This window comes from Mustela nivalis (genome assembly GCF_964662115.1).
Source record: "Mustela nivalis genome assembly, chromosome: X".
Lineage (NCBI taxonomy): Eukaryota > Metazoa > Chordata > Mammalia > Carnivora > Mustelidae > Mustela > Mustela nivalis.
In genome coordinates, this window is record NC_139040.1 from 88,411,581 (window position 1) to 88,428,401 (window position 16,821).

General features: G+C 45.5%; 1 protein-coding gene across 4 annotated transcripts in view; it reads left to right on the forward strand.

Annotated features, from left to right (window-relative positions):
• Positions 1 to 92: 92 nt before the first annotated feature.
• SMC1A (structural maintenance of chromosomes 1A) overlaps positions 93 to 16,821 on the forward strand; it is a 49,355-nt gene continuing 32,626 nt past the window's right edge. Inside the window, exons 1-16 of one of the 4 annotated variants that reach the window (XR_014307171.1) lie at positions 93 to 322; positions 5,390 to 5,578; positions 5,685 to 5,797; positions 6,764 to 6,967; positions 7,060 to 7,298; positions 7,962 to 8,220; positions 8,302 to 8,442; positions 9,254 to 9,336; positions 9,487 to 9,694; positions 10,439 to 10,624; positions 10,717 to 10,896; positions 11,011 to 11,157; positions 11,253 to 11,390; positions 12,221 to 12,337; positions 12,443 to 12,549; positions 15,955 to 16,096. Coding sequence is in view for 2 of the 4 variants with exons in the window: in XM_082717549.1 (XP_082573675.1) it covers positions 214 to 322; positions 5,390 to 5,578; positions 5,685 to 5,797; positions 6,764 to 6,967; positions 7,060 to 7,298; positions 7,962 to 8,220; positions 8,302 to 8,442; positions 9,254 to 9,336; positions 9,487 to 9,694; positions 10,439 to 10,624; positions 10,717 to 10,896; positions 11,011 to 11,157; positions 11,253 to 11,390; positions 12,221 to 12,337; positions 12,443 to 12,549; positions 15,955 to 16,096 (2,562 nt within the window). In the remaining 2 variants the exon portion in view is untranslated. The remainder of the gene's footprint in view (positions 323 to 5,389; positions 5,579 to 5,684; positions 5,798 to 6,763; positions 6,968 to 7,059; positions 7,299 to 7,961; positions 8,221 to 8,301; positions 8,443 to 9,253; positions 9,337 to 9,486; positions 9,695 to 10,438; positions 10,625 to 10,716; positions 10,897 to 11,010; positions 11,158 to 11,252; positions 11,391 to 12,220; positions 12,338 to 12,442; positions 12,550 to 15,954; positions 16,097 to 16,821) is intronic. The other 3 variants (XM_082717549.1, XM_082717548.1, XR_014307172.1) reach the window with 3 other exon arrangements.

Below are 16,821 nucleotides of genomic sequence, written 5' to 3' on the forward strand. Positions count from 1 at the left end.
TTGAGCTCGTGCCTGGGCAACGGATCAACAAAACTTCCACGACACGCCCCTGGTTCCGCTCTCGCCGGAAGCCGGAAATCCCGTTAGGCCTGGACTTATTCTCGCGAGCTTTGTCGTAAGCCCGGCCTGCACTGCGGCGTTTCCCGCGCGGGCTACCCCAGTTCCCGGGCGTACGGCGCGGCCTTTTGTACCGCCGCCGGCGCCGTCGCCGTCATGGGTTTCCTGAAACTGATTGAGATCGAGAACTTTAAGTCGTACAAGGGTCGGCAGATTATCGGACCGTTTCAGAGGTTCACCGCCATCATTGGACCCAATGGCTCTGGTAAGATAAACCAGGCTGCGGCCCTGCGCGCGTCCTGGCCTGGACCCCCTAATCCGGTAGCAGAGTAGTACGGCCCAGCCCGTGCGACCTGAAATGTCGCGAACCCCCACAGGTTCCTTTCCCTCCGGAGAGGGTTCAGGACGACCCCGCTTTTCCCGCTCGGGTGCTCTGACTCGAACCTCTTTCCCAAGTGTCACTTGTCTGCTCTTTGCGCGGCCCCCGCCCCTGAGCGAGTGGTACGGGCCGAACTGTACGTTACCCCGCCCACTGCCCCCTCCCGCCAAAAGTGGCGCGTCCGGAGTTTGTCCGCCGGCCGCGGGCCGGGGAGTTCCCAGCCGGACCAACTGGGTCTGGCTACTTCCTCTGCCTTGTTTGAACTCCCCGGAAAGTGTGGGACTGCTGGTAGCCCTCCCAAGGCCTCCGGTCCCCAGCGGTATACTTTTCCCTCAGCTAAGCGCCCCCGCCCGCCTCGCATTGGTATGCTCCAATTCCTCCTTTTTTAACTTTTTTCCGGAGGCGGCACTTTTGAATTTCTGACCCAGAGCTCCCGTCTCCAGTGGTAGTGCTTGGGGTATCCACCCTCCACCTCCATCTTAGAGGTGGGGGTGGTTCGAAATAACACCTTTGTTACCACTGAAACCATTTAAAGACCTCATTCGCTCGCTAAATATATTGAATGCTTACCGTTTTATAAGGAGTTGTTCAAAGTGCTGTGGAAACAGCGGAGAGTAGAGTAAGCCTTACTCTCAGCGGACTTGCATTCCAGAGGGAAAAGACAGTAATAAGGAGAAAATAATACGGTTTTTGGCTGTGATAAATGCTATACAGGGAATTAGGTTGATGGGATGCAGTGACTTGGGTAAGGTCTTTAGAAAGAGCGGTCAGTAGATACTGTATTGTATATTTGAAAGTTGCTGAGAGAATAGATCTTAAAAGTTCTCATCACAAGGACAAAATTGTTTATATGAGGTGATGGATGTTAACTTACTGTGGTAAACATTTCTTGGTATATGCAAATATGGAATCATTATGTTGTATACCTGAAACTAATACAATGTTGTATGTCAGTTTTATCTCAGCAAAACTGGGGGGTGGGGGAAGGGTGGTCAGGATAGGTCAAATAACCTATTTCCTGTCTTAACTCTCCTAAATGATATGCTGTTGGAGCGCCTGGATGACTCAGTCGGTTAAGCAGCGGTTAAACTCTTGATGTCAGCTCTGGTCTTTATGTCAGCGTGGTCAGTTCAAGCCCCCTGTTTTTTTTTGTTTTTTGTTTTTTTTTAAGTAAATAATACACAATGTATTCTTCCCATCTACCCCCACAAGCAGTCTGTTTGGAATCCTGCTGTGTTCCCTTACCCCAGAGATGTTCTAGCTAAATCATTTCCTAGCATGAGAGGAGGGACTGCCCTTGCTAACATATTTCCAACTCATGAACCTTCTCCGGAATTTGGTGCTTTTTGTAGAGTTAGGTTTCTCAATAGCAGCACTGTTGATATTTCTAGAAAGATAATTCTTTGCTGTGGGGTTGGTCCTGTGTGTTGTAGGATGTTTAGCAGTATCCTTGGCTTTGGTAGCACCCTCGTCCCTCAGGTGACAACCAGAAGTGTCTCCAGACATTGCCAGTGTTTCCTGGGAGGTGGGGCAAATCACCCCTGCTTCCCCCAACCTCGCTTGAGACGCTTGAGAACCATTGACCTCGAGGGCTAATGCTTGGGGTTCTACTTCAGTTTAGGATTTTGTTGTGGTGGCCTCTGTGGAAAGAGCCAGAATACATCTCTTGGCATCCACTCCTCTCAGCATGGGTAAATTTATATACCCAGCTGTTCCAAAAAGACCCTTAACTTAGTCTGGACCCCCCCACCCCCCCGCCGCCCCGCGCCAGCTTCAATGCCCACCTCCACAGGCCATTTCTTGGGTACCCTCAGTGAATTACTTTTCTCTGGCTCACAGTAGACACTTGGTACATGTTAAAGTTTATTTTTTTTCTGCCCTGTATTTATGGGATATGTTTTTGTATTTTCATCACTGTTTTATGAGTGCCCCCCAAAGAAGACTTTCCTTAAAACATTTTATCAGTGTTCAGCTCATAAGGCACATTAAAAAATGTTTACAGTATTGAATGATTGCTAGTAGGGAGGGCTTTGGTTGTGAGATGTTCTTACTATCCTGGAGAGCATGGGAAAAGCCCAGAGGTTGGGAGTGGATGCTTCAAAGTCTGACTCCTGGTCTGCTTGTTGTGTTAGTACTGTTCTGATAAGGGAGGCGAAGCTAAGAGTCCAGACCTGTGTTAGGATAGGACTGCCATTTATTGAGCACCACTCTGTGTCAGGTACTTTATTTACTGGAACCTTTTACATTTAAATTCTTGAAATGAGAATTTAATTATCTTGGCTTTATAGGTGGGAAGACTGAGGCACAGATAGTTACGATCACTTGCACACTGATTCTCAGAGCCAGGGTCAGAAACTGTGCCTGTCATACTTCAAAGCGTGTGCTTCTGCCACTTCAGTGGAGAACTGTGTGCCAAGCATTTTTTTTTTTTAAAGGCTCTATCAGTCGTTTTTTTAGATTTTCCAATTGAGGGAATGGAAGGTAGCTAAGAATTAGTGAAACTAAAAACCTGATCTATTAGACTAGAATCCGAGCTTTTTTTTTTTTTTTTTTAAGATTTTATTTGCTTATTTGAGAGAGAGAGAGAGTGGGGGCGGGGGAGTGGGGAGCAGAGGGAGAGTGACAAGCCAATTCCCTCCCCACTGAGCACAGACCCTGACATGGGATTTGATCTCACCACTCCAAGATCACAACTTAAGCCTAAATCAAAAGTGGGACACTCAACCAAATGAGCCCAGGCGCTTTTTTTTTTTTTTTAAGATTTTATTTATTTATTTGAGAGGGAGAGAGGGCGGGCACAAGCAGGGAGGGGCTGGAGGTGGGGCAGAGGGAGAAGGAGAAGCAGACTCCCTGCCGAGTGGGAAGCCCCATGTGGGTCTCAGTCCCAGGACCTTGGGATCATGACCTGAGCTGAAGGCAGATGTGTAACCCCCTGAGCCACCCAGGTGCCCCAGAACCGGAGCGCTCTCTCTCTATTTTTTTTTTTTTAAAGATTTTATTTATTTATTTGACAGAGATCACAAGTAGGCAGAGAGGCAAGCAGAGAGAAAGGAGGAAGCAGGCTCTCTGCTGAGCAGAGAACCCCATGCGGGGCTCTATTGCAGGCCCCTGAGATCATGACCTGAGCCGAAGGCAGAGGCTTTAACCCACTGAGCCACCCAGGTGCCCCAGAACCCAAACTCTTAATCACTGTCTTGTACTGCCTCTGTGGAAGGAGCCAGGCTGCCATTTGTATAGCTGGGTAGAAAGGTGTGGGAAATTAGGTCCTCAGTTCAAGGTCATATAACATGTTAAGGGAGAATCTTGAGATAGAATTTATAGAGATTAGCTTTTTCCCCACCCCCCAGCCCCAGTCTGAATTTAAAAAATTTTTACCTGAGCCTAAAATGAAGACAATAACAATTGTGACTCCACTATTGAGAAGATAACTGCTCTTTTTTTTTTTTTTTTTTTTTTTAAAGATTTTATTTGTCAGAGAGAGAGATAGCACAAGCAGCGGAAGCAGGCAGAGAGAGAAGTAGGTTTCCCACTGAGTAAGGAGCCCAATGCGGTACTCCATCCCAGGACCCTTACTGGGATCCCAGGATCATGACCTGCGCTGAAGGCAGACCCAGGTGTCCCAAGTTAGCCTCTCTTAATGTTAAAAATCCTATTTATTTGAATAGCTGACACATGCACACAATATAGAATTAAAAAGAATCCCAAAAGATAGACAGTAAAAAGACTCCCTTCCCTGACTTTTACCAAAAAATCCCCCAATTTTCCATTTGGGAAGCAACCCCTGGTAACACTGTTTACATTTTCATGTATTTTTTTCCTATGTCTTTGCCTTTCCCCAAGTTTTTATTATGAAAATATTCAAACCTACATGTGTGTTTTTGTTTAGTCATTTGAAAGTAAGTTGCAGACTTAATGACATTTCACTTCTAGGGACTCAGCATTTGACTCCTAAAATCATTGTTTTCCTGTGTCCCCACTAGACCATGATCACAACTGGGAAAACTAATTTCCTTGTTATCTAATTATCTAGTTCATTTTCAAGCTTCCCTAATTGCTCCCCAAAATGTCTTTTATTGCTGCTGCTGTTGTTGTTGAAGGGAAACCAGAATCTAGTCAAAGTTTGTGCACTGCCTTTGCTTGTTTCTCAGTAATTGCTTTCTGGAGTGGTTCTCCAAACCTTTCTTTTTAGACATTGACTTTTTTTTTTTTTTAAGATTTATTTATTTATTTGAGAGAGAGAGAAAGAGCATGTGTGCATGGGGGAGTGTAGGGGAGCCAGGGCAGAGGGAGAGAAGTGGATTCCCCGCTAAGTGGGAAGCCAGGCTGGGACATGGGGCTTGATCTCACAACCCTAAGTTCATGACCTGAGCTGAAATCAAGAGTTGGATGCTTAACTGACTGAGCCACCCAGGTGCCCCTAAACATTGGCTTTTTGAAAGGGTCAGGCTAGTTGTCTTGGAGAGCATTCCAGATTCTCTGTCTTAGGATTTCCTTATGGTGTCCTTTACTGTGTTCCTCTACCTGCTATATTTCCCATAAACCAGAAGGTAGATCTCGTGTTAAGTATCTTCACATTGTTCAACTGATCCTAACGTTTTCATCTTGCAAAATTGAAACTGTATTCAATAAACAGCAACTTCCCATTATTACCTTCCCTCAGCTCTTGGTTGGTTTTGTTTTGTTGTTTTTTACTTTTAAACTTGGTTGAGATTGACTATATTGACTTTTATATCTGCTTATTTCTTCTATTGTGGGCGTTTCCCATGTTATTAAAAGTTGTAGAACAATCCATTGTGTGAATATGCTGTTTCCTTAGTTGGGGTTCTGGTTTTTAACTGTTCTAGGTAATAACTGCATAGGGACTGTTTTTCTAAGCTGTTGAACCAAGGCTTTGGTGGGGCAGAGCAGTGTTTCCTGACTTCCCCTCCTTTGCTTTACCCCCTACTCCCTTAGGTAAGTCAAATCTCATGGATGCGATCAGCTTTGTGTTGGGTGAGAAAACCAGCAACCTGCGAGTAAAGACGCTGAGGGACCTGATCCACGGAGCTCCTGTGGGCAAGCCAGCTGCCAACCGGGCCTTTGTCAGCATGGTCTACTCTGAGGAGGGTGCTGAGGATCGCACCTTTGCCCGTGTCATTGTTGGTGGGTGAGGCTGGCCAGAAGGCTCCCCTTGGGCGCTGGGAGGTGACTAGTTGGCTGGGACAGGAGGGAGGTCTGACTTTCAGCCAACTCATGAACTGTCTTGTAGGGGGTTCCTCTGAGTACAAGATCAACAACAAAGTGGTCCAGCTACACGAATACAGTGAGGAATTAGAGAAGTTGGGCATTCTCATCAAAGCTCGTAACTTCCTTGTCTTCCAGGTGAGCATTTTTAGTGGTTATTGGCTATCTGATGTTTGCTGAGCCTTGTCCCACTCTCAGCGGGCTTGCTCCATCTTTTCCCTAAACTAATGTAGCAGCTTCCTCACTGGGCTTACTGACTCCAGTCTGGCCCCTTCCAGTTCATCTCTTAGGCTCTATCTTATGAAGGCAGATCTGTTTCTTTCCTTTTTCTCATTAAAGCATTTCAGTGATTTCTCATTGCCTTATGAGGTGGTTGTCAAATTGTAGTCTCTGGATCAGCATCAACTGGGGACATGTTAGAAATGCACATTTTCTGGTTCCATCCCAGACCTATAACGTAGATGCTATAGGGTGGGGCCCAACAGTGGGTGTTTTGCCAAGCTTTGCAGGTTATTATGCATGCTGAAGTTGGAGAACCATTGCTTTAGCATAAACTCCAAACTCCTGTCATTTCAGGACACATTTTTTGGTTCTTGCCCACCTCACTAGCCCCTCATCTGCCAGTACTTTACCCTTCCAACCCTGCATTCCAGCCCAGTTAAACCATTATAGTTCCCACGATTCACCTGCTTTCTTTGGCCAGCAGGGCTTTGCATATTAATTGTCCTTTACATGAAATAACCTTCTCTCTTAACTTTTTTGGTTAGTTCTTCTCCGTCTTTCAAACTCAGCTTAGATGTCATCTTTGAGAAGCTTTTCTGGATAGACACCCCTACCAGTCTCCCACCCACGAGCTTCTTTTAGTCCTTTTTCTGTGCTACTTCTGTCGCTGCACGTAACACACGGTGTTGTCTTTGCTTTTGTCCGTTTTGCTTCTTGTGCACCTCTAGAGGCAGGGAATATGTCCTTAAAGCCCAGTGTGAAATACGGCACCTAGTGCAGGGAGGGGGTCAGTGACCTTTTTCTGAATGATTGAGTGGAAATGGGCGGAGGGAACTGGGCCGAGTAGGCGCTAAGCGGGAAGAGTGTTTTAACCTTTACTAGGGTGCTGTGGAATCTATTGCCATGAAGAACCCCAAAGAGAGGACAGCTCTATTTGAAGAGATCAGTCGCTCTGGGGAGCTGGCTCAGGAATATGATAAGCGAAAGAAGGAAATGGTGAAGGCCGAAGAGGACACACAGTTTAATTACCATCGCAAAAAAAACATTGCGGCTGAACGCAAGGAGGCCAAACAGGAGAAAGAAGAGGTAGGTGGCCAAGCTGCCTGTGGTCTCTGAGGGGCCAGGGTGGAGCCAGTACCTCACTGCTCACCCTTGCTTCTATGCCCTTGTTCACACAGGCTGACCGCTACCAGCGCCTGAAGGATGAGGTGGTGCGAGCTCAGGTGCAGCTGCAGCTCTTTAAGCTCTATCACAACGAAGTGGAAATTGAGAAGCTTAATAAGGAACTGGCCTCTAAGAACAAGGAGATCGAGAAGGACAAGAAGCGAATGGACAAGGTAGAGGATGAGCTGAAGGAGAAGAAGAAGGAGCTGGGCAAAATGATGCGGGAGCAGCAACAGATTGAGAAGGAGATCAAGTAAGAGGCAGGCCTGGGCCTGCAACTTGTGGGAAACCAAGAGGCTGTGCTGTTTCTTAGGGCTCCTCTGAGCCTAGAGTCCAGTGCTCGCAGTAGTTTTTCTTCCTCTTATCTTGCTTTGGCCAGAACCAAGCACATTTCTTAACTTGCATTTTAGACAAATAGAGCATTTAAGTACTCAGACTCTGGGTAGATGAGTACTCCTAAAAGAGAGGACTTAAAGGGGTGGTGACCTTGGCAAGTGAGAGGAAGTGATGGGAAGCCCAGCTACTAAAGTGGTTGGGAATGCCTTCCTGGAAGAGGAAATCTGGAGCTAGAAGTTTAAAGGTCAGGAATTTGAAAAGGTTAGATCAGATGGGGGCAACTAAATGGACACAGATCATTCTTGGTAGTTGTTCCTGAAGGGCATGGCCTGACTAGAGTTGAGGCAGGAGTGGTAGCTTTACCTTATAGAGTGGCTGGAATGTCAGGCTGAAGCCATCAGTTGCAGGGAGTAGTCAGAGTGCCCCTTTTCTGAGGATCTGGGCAGCATCAGGCCCTTGTTCTTTAGGCAATTCCCCGAGGCTGGCTAGAGGCCTGAGGCCCCTCTTTGAGTAAAAAGCCTGGGAATCATCCCTTCTCCCACACTGCTAACTGATTTATTCCTCTCCCCTCTGGCAAAAGGGAGAAGGACTCAGAGCTGAACCAGAAGCGGCCTCAGTACATCAAAGCTAAGGAGAATACCTCCCACAAAATCAAGAAGCTGGAAGCAGCCAAGAAGTCCCTGCAGAATGCTCAGAAGCATTATAAGAAGCGTAAAGGTGACATGGATGAGCTGGAAAAGGAGATGCTGTCAGTAGAGAAAGCCCGGCAGGAGTTTGAGGAACGGATGGAAGAGGAGAGTCAGAGTCAGGGCAGAGACTTGACCTTGGAGGAGAATCAGGTAAGCTCTGGGAGGGTTGGGGCTGGGATGGGGGATTGCTCTGCTGACAGAGACTGATTCGGTTGGTTGTTCCTAACAAAGGTGAAGAAATACCACCGATTAAAAGAAGAAGCCAGCAAGAGAGCTGCTACCTTGGCCCAGGAGCTGGAGAAGTTCAATAGAGATCAGAAGGCTGACCAGGACCGGCTGGATCTGGAAGAGCGGAAGAAAGTAGAGACAGAGGTGGGCATGGGTTATAAGATGAGGGATAATGGGCCAGAGAAAAAGAAGTGATGGTAGTCCTAACAGTAATGACAATAGCTAACGACTAGTGAGCACTTACTGTGTGATAGGCACTATATTTTCCATGTATCCACTCATTTAATTCCTCATTTCCCAAATGAGGAAACAGTAGCGCAGGCCTGAAGTAATTTGCCTAAGGTCATATCATTATGAAGTGGCAGAACCAGGATATGAACCTGGGTAGTCTAGCTCTAAAACTCACACTCTTAACCAAGTATACTTTGCTCACGGCCTTCCTAATAACAATAGTAGTGAAATAATAACAATTAATAGTTGTCATAGTACTGTAAGAAGAGCCTACAATGTTTCAGGCATTCTGCTAAGCACTTTCTTAGAAGATCTGAAAGAAAGTGATAGGCATTAATACTAATAGTTATACTGTGTTAAGCATCCAACGTGTGCTCTCTGAAGTGGAGGTTGCCTACATTTTACAGAGGAGAAAACAGGTGCAGAAAGGCCTGGAAAGCTTTACTTTGCCTTGATTTGAGCCTCCCTGATTGGTGAGGAAGATAGCTTGTACTAGGCAGAACATCAGAGTCTCAGGGCTCTTGGAGGCCCATCAATTAGCAGAGCCACACTGAACACTGTTGTGTGTCTGCTTTTTAGTAGGTTTCCCGCATTAGTAATAGATTGTCCTGAACCGTTGGGCTCTTGGATAAGTGGGCACATAGCTGGTATAAGCCTGGGCCCCTTGGTCTTGGAGTTAACTTGCTCAGCCCCTGGTCATGGTGAATATTTGTCTTTCTTCCAGGCAAAGATTAAGCAAAAGCTCAGGGAGATTGAAGAGAATCAGAAACGGATTGAGAAACTAGAGGAATACATCACCACTAGCAAGTATGTGGCTCTGCAGCCTTTCTTCTTACTTCCAGGCCTGTTCTTATGAATCATGTCCTGCCTCTCCCCAAGCAGGATCTCTGGAGTCCCTCTCTGCCAGAAGTATTTTCTCATCAGCCAGGGTGACCCCTGTGTTCCCTCACTTTATAGGCAGTCCCTAGAGGAGCAGAAGAAGTTAGAGGGGGAGCTGACAGAGGAGGTGGAGATGGCCAAGCGGCGTATTGATGAGATCAATAAAGAGCTGAACCAGGTGATGGAACAGCTGGGGGATGCTCGTATTGACCGACAGGAGAGCAGCCGCCAACAGCGAAAGGCAGAGATTATGGAAAGCATCAAGCGCCTGTACCCTGGCTCTGTGGTAAGAGTGGAAAGGGAACTCATTTCCTGAGCACTTACTCTCCCATTCACTGTCAGATAATTTTCACAGCAGCCCTGTGAGGACAAGGTTGCTAATCCCCTGTTTATAGCTTGGGGAACAGGCTCAGAGAGGTTAAGTGACTTGCTCAAAACAACACAGCTTATAAGTGGAAGAACTGCAGTTCAAACGCAGCTTGTTCTAACTCTTGACCTCATGTTCTTTTCATCACATGACTTGCATCTTCCTGAAAGTTTTGTCTTGCTGTGTCCACTCCTCTCTGGAAGGTGGGGAAACTGGACAGGCCTTTCAAAGGGGGTGGGGGGTTACAGGATAGGGATTAGTCTTCTAGGAAGTAACTGCAGGCTTCTATATAATCTTCCTTGGCATGTACCAACCCATTTATTTGCTTATAGGGACATCCTAAGCTTTATCAGAGCTCTTGGCCTCTTGAGCCAAATACTGAGTTTCTAGGTTCCCTGGATATTATCTCTCTATTGCTTTAATTCCATCCCTGGATTCAACTTAATTTGTAATGGTAAAAGTAAGGTTTAGAAAGATGCTTTTGGGGTTCAGGCATGACCAAAGTGATTGTTGCTTATGGGGTCGGAGTAGGCTTTTTCTCCATAGCCTGGAAGCTGTATTCCTCACAGATTTTGGTCTGCCCTTTTCTGAGCTGAGAATTAGGGTTCTTGATCCAGTTCCCAAAAGCCTCATGCTTCAGTTTTCTCTTCTGACTTTCCTCAGTATGGCCGCCTCATTGACCTCTGTCAACCCACACAAAAGAAATATCAGATTGCTGTAACCAAAGTTTTGGGCAAGAACATGGATGCCATTATCGTGGACTCTGAGAAGACAGGTCGGGACTGTATTCAGTACATCAAGGAACAACGTGGGGAGCCTGAGACCTTCTTGCCTCTTGATTACCTGGAGGTGAGGCTGTTGGGGATGGGGTCAGGACAGTGTGAGAGGGCCCCTCTTCCTAGCCGTCCATGTTCTGCCATTTACTGAGCTGTTTCCCATAGGTGAAACCTACAGATGAGAAGCTCCGGGAACTGAAGGGGGCCAAGCTGGTGATTGATGTGATTCGTTATGAGCCACCCCACATCAAAAAGGCCCTGCAGTATGCTTGTGGCAATGCCCTCGTCTGTGACAATGTGGAGGATGCTCGCCGCATTGCCTTTGGAGGCCACCAGCGTCACAAGGTATGGATTCCCTTGTCCACAATGGAGCTGGAGAGTCTTTGTCCACATTAGTGTTGAAGATTCTCCTATTCATCTTCTCCCCCTTTTCTTTTCTCTTTTCCCTACTGTGCGTAGACAGTGGCACTGGATGGGACCCTGTTCCAGAAGTCAGGAGTGATCTCTGGTGGGGCCAGTGACTTGAAGGCCAAGGCTCGGCGCTGGGATGAGAAAGCAGTGGATAAATTAAAAGAGAAGAAGGAGCGGTTGACAGAAGAGTTGAAAGTAAGTCAAAGGCTCACTGTCCCTAGGGGTTAGAGTCTTAAGGCCAGGCCGGCCATTCCCCTTCTTACCCCTACCCCTTCTCTCATCGACTTCAGGAGCAGATGAAGGCAAAGCGGAAAGAGGCAGAGCTACGTCAGGTGCAGTCTCAGGCCCACGGACTGCAGATGCGACTCAAGTACTCGCAGAGTGACCTGGAACAGACCAAGACACGACATCTAGCCCTGAATCTACAGGTGGGGTCTGGCCTTCATCCCTGTCCTCCAAAGGCTACCCTCACATTCCTCGCCAAGGTTTCTCTGGGGAGTGGGAACTTGTCCCATTTCCCTCCTCCCAGCCTGCTTCAGGGAACCAAGCATAGTAGTCAGCCAACCAAGGATTCAGATCTTGACTCTGTATGATGGGAGGCAACTTACTTAATGTGTCAGTTGATACTGTTTTCATCTGTTTGCAAAATGGGAGTTAGAATTACCACCTGCTTCATACCATTCTTACAAAAATTGAAGGAATTCATACATGTAAAGTACTTAGACTAATTCCTTGAACCCAGTAAGTGCTCAGTAAATGTTAGATGCTATTATTAGCATCATTCATTCAACAGATATTTGAGCTCGTTCGAAAAGTGAACTGAAAGTAAGTACAGGCATTTCAGTCTCTGTGGGGGGGAGTTCTTCTAGGTGCATTAATGTGTTTGATCATGGGGTGCTTTCTGAGACCAACCTGGAGGCATTATGTAAAATGTAGTATAAATATCCTTTTACCTTTTTCTAAAATCAAACAGTCTGAATTCCAAGGGTTATAGATAAGGGAGTGTGAACCTATAATTGACGATGTTTACTGTGTGCCCAGCACTGTGAATTGAAGCTGGCTGCCTGGGAGGCCAGGGAGGAAGCTGTGCGAAGGTTCACGTGGGAGATAGTGGAACATTTACTGGGCAATTCTCAGCCGAGTTTTCTCAGCATGTGGAGAGCTGGCTCTTCCTCTCCAGGGCCCAGTGTGCTCAGTGTGGCTCTTTCCTTCAAGGAGCCTGGTCTCTTTTTTTCCCCCTCAACCCTGTTCCCTGCAGGAGAAGTCCAAACTGGAGAGTGAGCTAGCCAACTTTGGGCCTCGCATTAATGATATCAAGAGGATTATCCAGAGTCGTGAGAGGGAAATGAAAGACTTGAAGGAGAAGATGAACCAGGTTCGTAGGGGCTGAACCATGCCAGCATATGCAGTGGGGTAGGACGGGGCTGGCAGCAGCATTCTGACCCAAAGGACCTTTGCCCTCCTTCGCTTGTCCCCTCAGGTAGAGGATGAGGTGTTTGAAGAGTTTTGTCGGGAGATTGGTGTGCGCAACATCCGGGAGTTCGAAGAAGAGAAGGTGAAGCGGCAGAATGAAATTGCCAAGAAGCGGTAGGTGGAAGTACGGGTACCGGAGGACTCGGGAGGTGCCCTTGGGTCTCCAGCCTGATATCCTGGGAAGTCACATGGAATCATAAGACAGGGAGCAGCTCTTAGAACGATGGGTGTATACTGTAGGTTAGCTTTAAAGAACAGGGACATCAGGGAGGCAGTGTGTCATAGCCTCATGGTTAACAGTGCCAGCTTTATTTGTTTGTTTATTTAATTAATTTATTATGTCAGAGAGAGAGAATGTGCATGTACACAACCAGGAGGAGTCGCAGAAGGAGGAACAGGCTCCTCGATGAGCAAGGAGCCCGATCCCAGGACTCTAGGATCATGACCTGAGCCGAGGGCAGATGCTTAACCGACTGAGCCACCCAGGCATCCCAAGAGTGCCAGCTTCAAATGTGGTTTACCTGGGTTAGAATCTCAGCTCCCCAACTTGTTATCTTGGGCAGTGAGTGACTCGACCTCTGTCTCTGAGCCCCAATTTCTTTATCTGTCAAGTGGGTTAATACTGATGGTTAGCTCGTGGCATTATTGGGCAGATCAGATGAACCAGTCCTTCTAAAGCATTTAGCGTAATACTTAGCACTTACTAAGAGTAGTAAATGTTAGCTTTTACTATTGTCATTTTCCTGATAGGCAAGGGGGAGAGGTCAGAGAGGAATGAAGTTTAGGTTGGAAGGATAGTAAGAACAAAACAACCATTTATCTTCTCTTCCCCTCTTTATTTTATTCATTCATTTAGCAAACTTTTCTTGAGTACCTATGTTGTACCTAGTTGTCCTGTGGTAGGTATTGGTGGGGAGATGAACATGACACACTCTCTTATTAAAGAGGTCACCTGGATCTTGGGCCTTAGTCTGCAGTTCATGTAGCCCATGGCCCATATAGTTAATACTTACTGCCTTTTTACCCTAAGCCACGCTCAAGGGATATAAAATGGAATCGGAGACTGTCCCTGTCCTCAGGGAGTTATGAAATAATTGGGGAGACAAACAAGTAGGTCAGCAATTTCAGAATAGTGTCCTTGATGGTGTATTTGAGGTACATAGGAAGTACAGAGGAAATGTTCAAAGAACTCCAAATCAAGAGGAAAAATAAAAACCAAGAGACCCAGTAGAGAAATGGACAGAGGATGTAGTTAGCACTTCACAGAAAGAGAAGCATGCATGGCTGATAACTACAAATTGATGTTCAGTCCTGTTTTTAATCAGAGAATTACAAATTAAAAGAGTCTAGCAGTATTTCATGAAAATAAATCTACTTAAGCTCTGTGACTTAGCAAAAAGCTACTCCTGGGTATATATCTCAGAGAGAGTCTGGCCACAGGGTTACAAAGAGACACATTCAGGCTTCTCTGTCTTGGTGTCATTTATGGTAATAGGATGTTGGTGGCAATGTGGACAGCCATCACTTGGGGAAAATATAAGTTAAATGTGATGAATATACAGACTATATACAATACTGTGTAGCAGTTCAAAGCAGGAATTGGATTTATAGGCAGTTACATGGGTAAATGTGTAACACTGCATTTGTGTAAATTTAAAAACAAGCATATTTTACAGGGATATGCATTCTTAAGGCTATATACATATGTGTGTATGTATACACATTTGTCATTTTGGAGTACATACTCAAAATAGGGAAGATAATGAGCGTGGAAATAAGGGATTGAGCCACAGGAGAGAAGGGTCTTGCATAGAGAGTGAATCTTCATGTAATGAACTGTGGGATATAATTAACTGCATCCAAAGGGGAGAAAGCCCAGAAAAGTGTAACAGAAACAAAGAACCTGGGGCACCTGGGTGGTTCAGTGGGTTAAAGCCTCTGCCTTTGGCTCAGGTCATGATCTCACAGTCTTGAGATCAAGCCCTACATCGGGCTCTCTGCTCTGCTCGGCAGGGAGCCTGCTTCCCCCTCTCTGTTTCTGCCTGCCTCTCTGCCTGCTTGTGATCTCTCTCTCTCTCTGTCAAATAAATAAATAAAATCTTTAAAAAAAAAAAAAAAAGGAACGAAGAACCTGCTCACAACTGTCAGGAAAGCTTTTATAGAACAAGGAGTGATGATCTAGATGCCTGTAGAGTGAGTAGGACTTAGCCAGCTGGGCAGCCGACAGAAGGGAGTTCAGGCAGTGAGAATAGCATGCTCAGAGGTATGAGAGAGTGTGCCTTGTACTGGAAACTAAGTATGAATGTCCGGTGCATAAAAATGGGGTCAGGAGGAAGGCGGGGCTGGTGGACAGGTCAGCAGGGGCCAGATCACAAAGGGCTTTATGAGTCATGCTTAGGAGATTGGACTTAAAATTGCATAGCTCAGAATTAATAGAGTTAATTACATTCCATTTGGATTATAGTGACTAATGGGTTTAAGCTGCTAGCATGACATCTGGCAGCATCTGTCACACCATACTGGGGGAGTGGGGGGGCAGTTGGAAATTAGCCCTTCCTGGCCTGCTAGTATCTGGATGCTGGTTACATACTCTTTGACTTTCTGAAGAGACAGGGAGCAGGGCAGTGGCAGGAATCTCGTATTTTCTCCATGGTTTGTTTTTTTTTTTTAAAACTACCCAAGCTCTGCTCCTTGAAGGTTCTGGAATACGGGTGTGTTGGGAGGTGGTAGTTGGAAAGAGTCAAAGCCCGTGAGCAAATATGAGCAGAATGCAGCCAGTATACCCATCAGTAATGATAGTAACTAAAATTTATTAAGTACTTAGTGTGGTCTGGCATGTTTCTAAGGATTTGATGCATATTAATTCTTTAAAAATCTCCCGATAACTCCCAAGGTAAATACTATTCTTAATTCCATTTTACACGTGAGGAGATAGAGGTGTGGAGAGTATAACTAGCTTGCCTGAGATTACACTACTAGTAAATGGCAGGGTTTGGATGCCAGAACTCTTTTCCTACCACATTATATTGCAATGGTGCCATGGGAGAAGGAGCGTGGATTTTAGTGTTAGACCTGGCTTCCAATCTCACATGTGCCCATTTACTAGCTGTGTGCCCTTGGGCAAGGTCTTTTACCTCTTGGCCCATGTTTCCTCATTTGTAAAATTGGAATAATAATGCTTACTTGTGGAGCTATTAGAGGATTAGAGGTAATTATGTAAAATACACAGAAACTTAATAAATAGGAATTACCATAGCTGGTGGGTTCAGGTGGACCTTTTTGTGCCTCCTAGGAACTTGGCAGGGCGCTGCAGTCTTCAGTTTATAAAGGGGGATTAGTGGAGTTTGGCTCCATCTCTCTGCCTTGTGCCATATCCGCAAGGCTAGGCTGAGGGACTTAGTTCTCTGACTTCAGGGAACAGTTTTATGTGGCTGTGGAGGGATAAACTGAATGGTGACTGAAATTCAGTAGTTAACTGAATCCCTGGGTCTTGGATCTAGTTCTCCTTTCTCTCCACAGTTTGGAGTTTGAGAATCAGAAGACTCGCTTGGGCATCCAGTTGGATTTTGAAAAGAACCAACTGAAAGAGGACCAGGATAAAGTACACATGTGGGAGCAGACAGTGAAAAAGGATGAAAATGAGATAGAAAAGCTCAAGAAGGTAAGGAAGGAGAGCATAAAAAGACATACTAAAAACTGGGTGGAAAAATTGGAAGGGATACGATAGACAGAGGGATAATATCCATAATTTATGAAGCCCCATTGAAATAAGGAAAACGAAGACCTAAATAGGAAAAAAAAATTGAGTAAGAGGTACAAACAGTTCAAAATGATTCAAATAGCCCATAAACACATACATGTAATTTAGCCTTACTGGAAGTCAAAGAAATGCAAATTAAAGCAACAATCTGATATAATTTGTTTCCTGTCACATCACCTAAGATTTAAAACACAAAACAAAAAACCAGATGATTAATACTGGCCATGGTGCACAAGACCAGCATTCTTATGCCATATGGCACAATCCATCAGGAGTCTTCAGGATATATTTATCCCCTCTTAGTAAAACCTGAGGAAATCCAAAATGCTGGCACAGCTTCGTGCATGGAGGTTGATGTTTATTACAAACATTTATAGTTCCGTATTGGAAACTGTCCAGTGTCCTCTGGGAATTAGGAGTTTAGCAAATTATGCTACATTCATGTATGCATTTGTGCAGTTTAGTGGTCTTCAAATTTTAGTAATACACAGACCCTATTTAAAGACCTAAGATCTTCAGTGTTGGCCTAAAAAATCCTTGACATTAAAATACATACAAACATACATACTTAGAGCACTTCACCAAAAAGCCAGGACAAACGTACTAATTAATTTTTATAATTAACA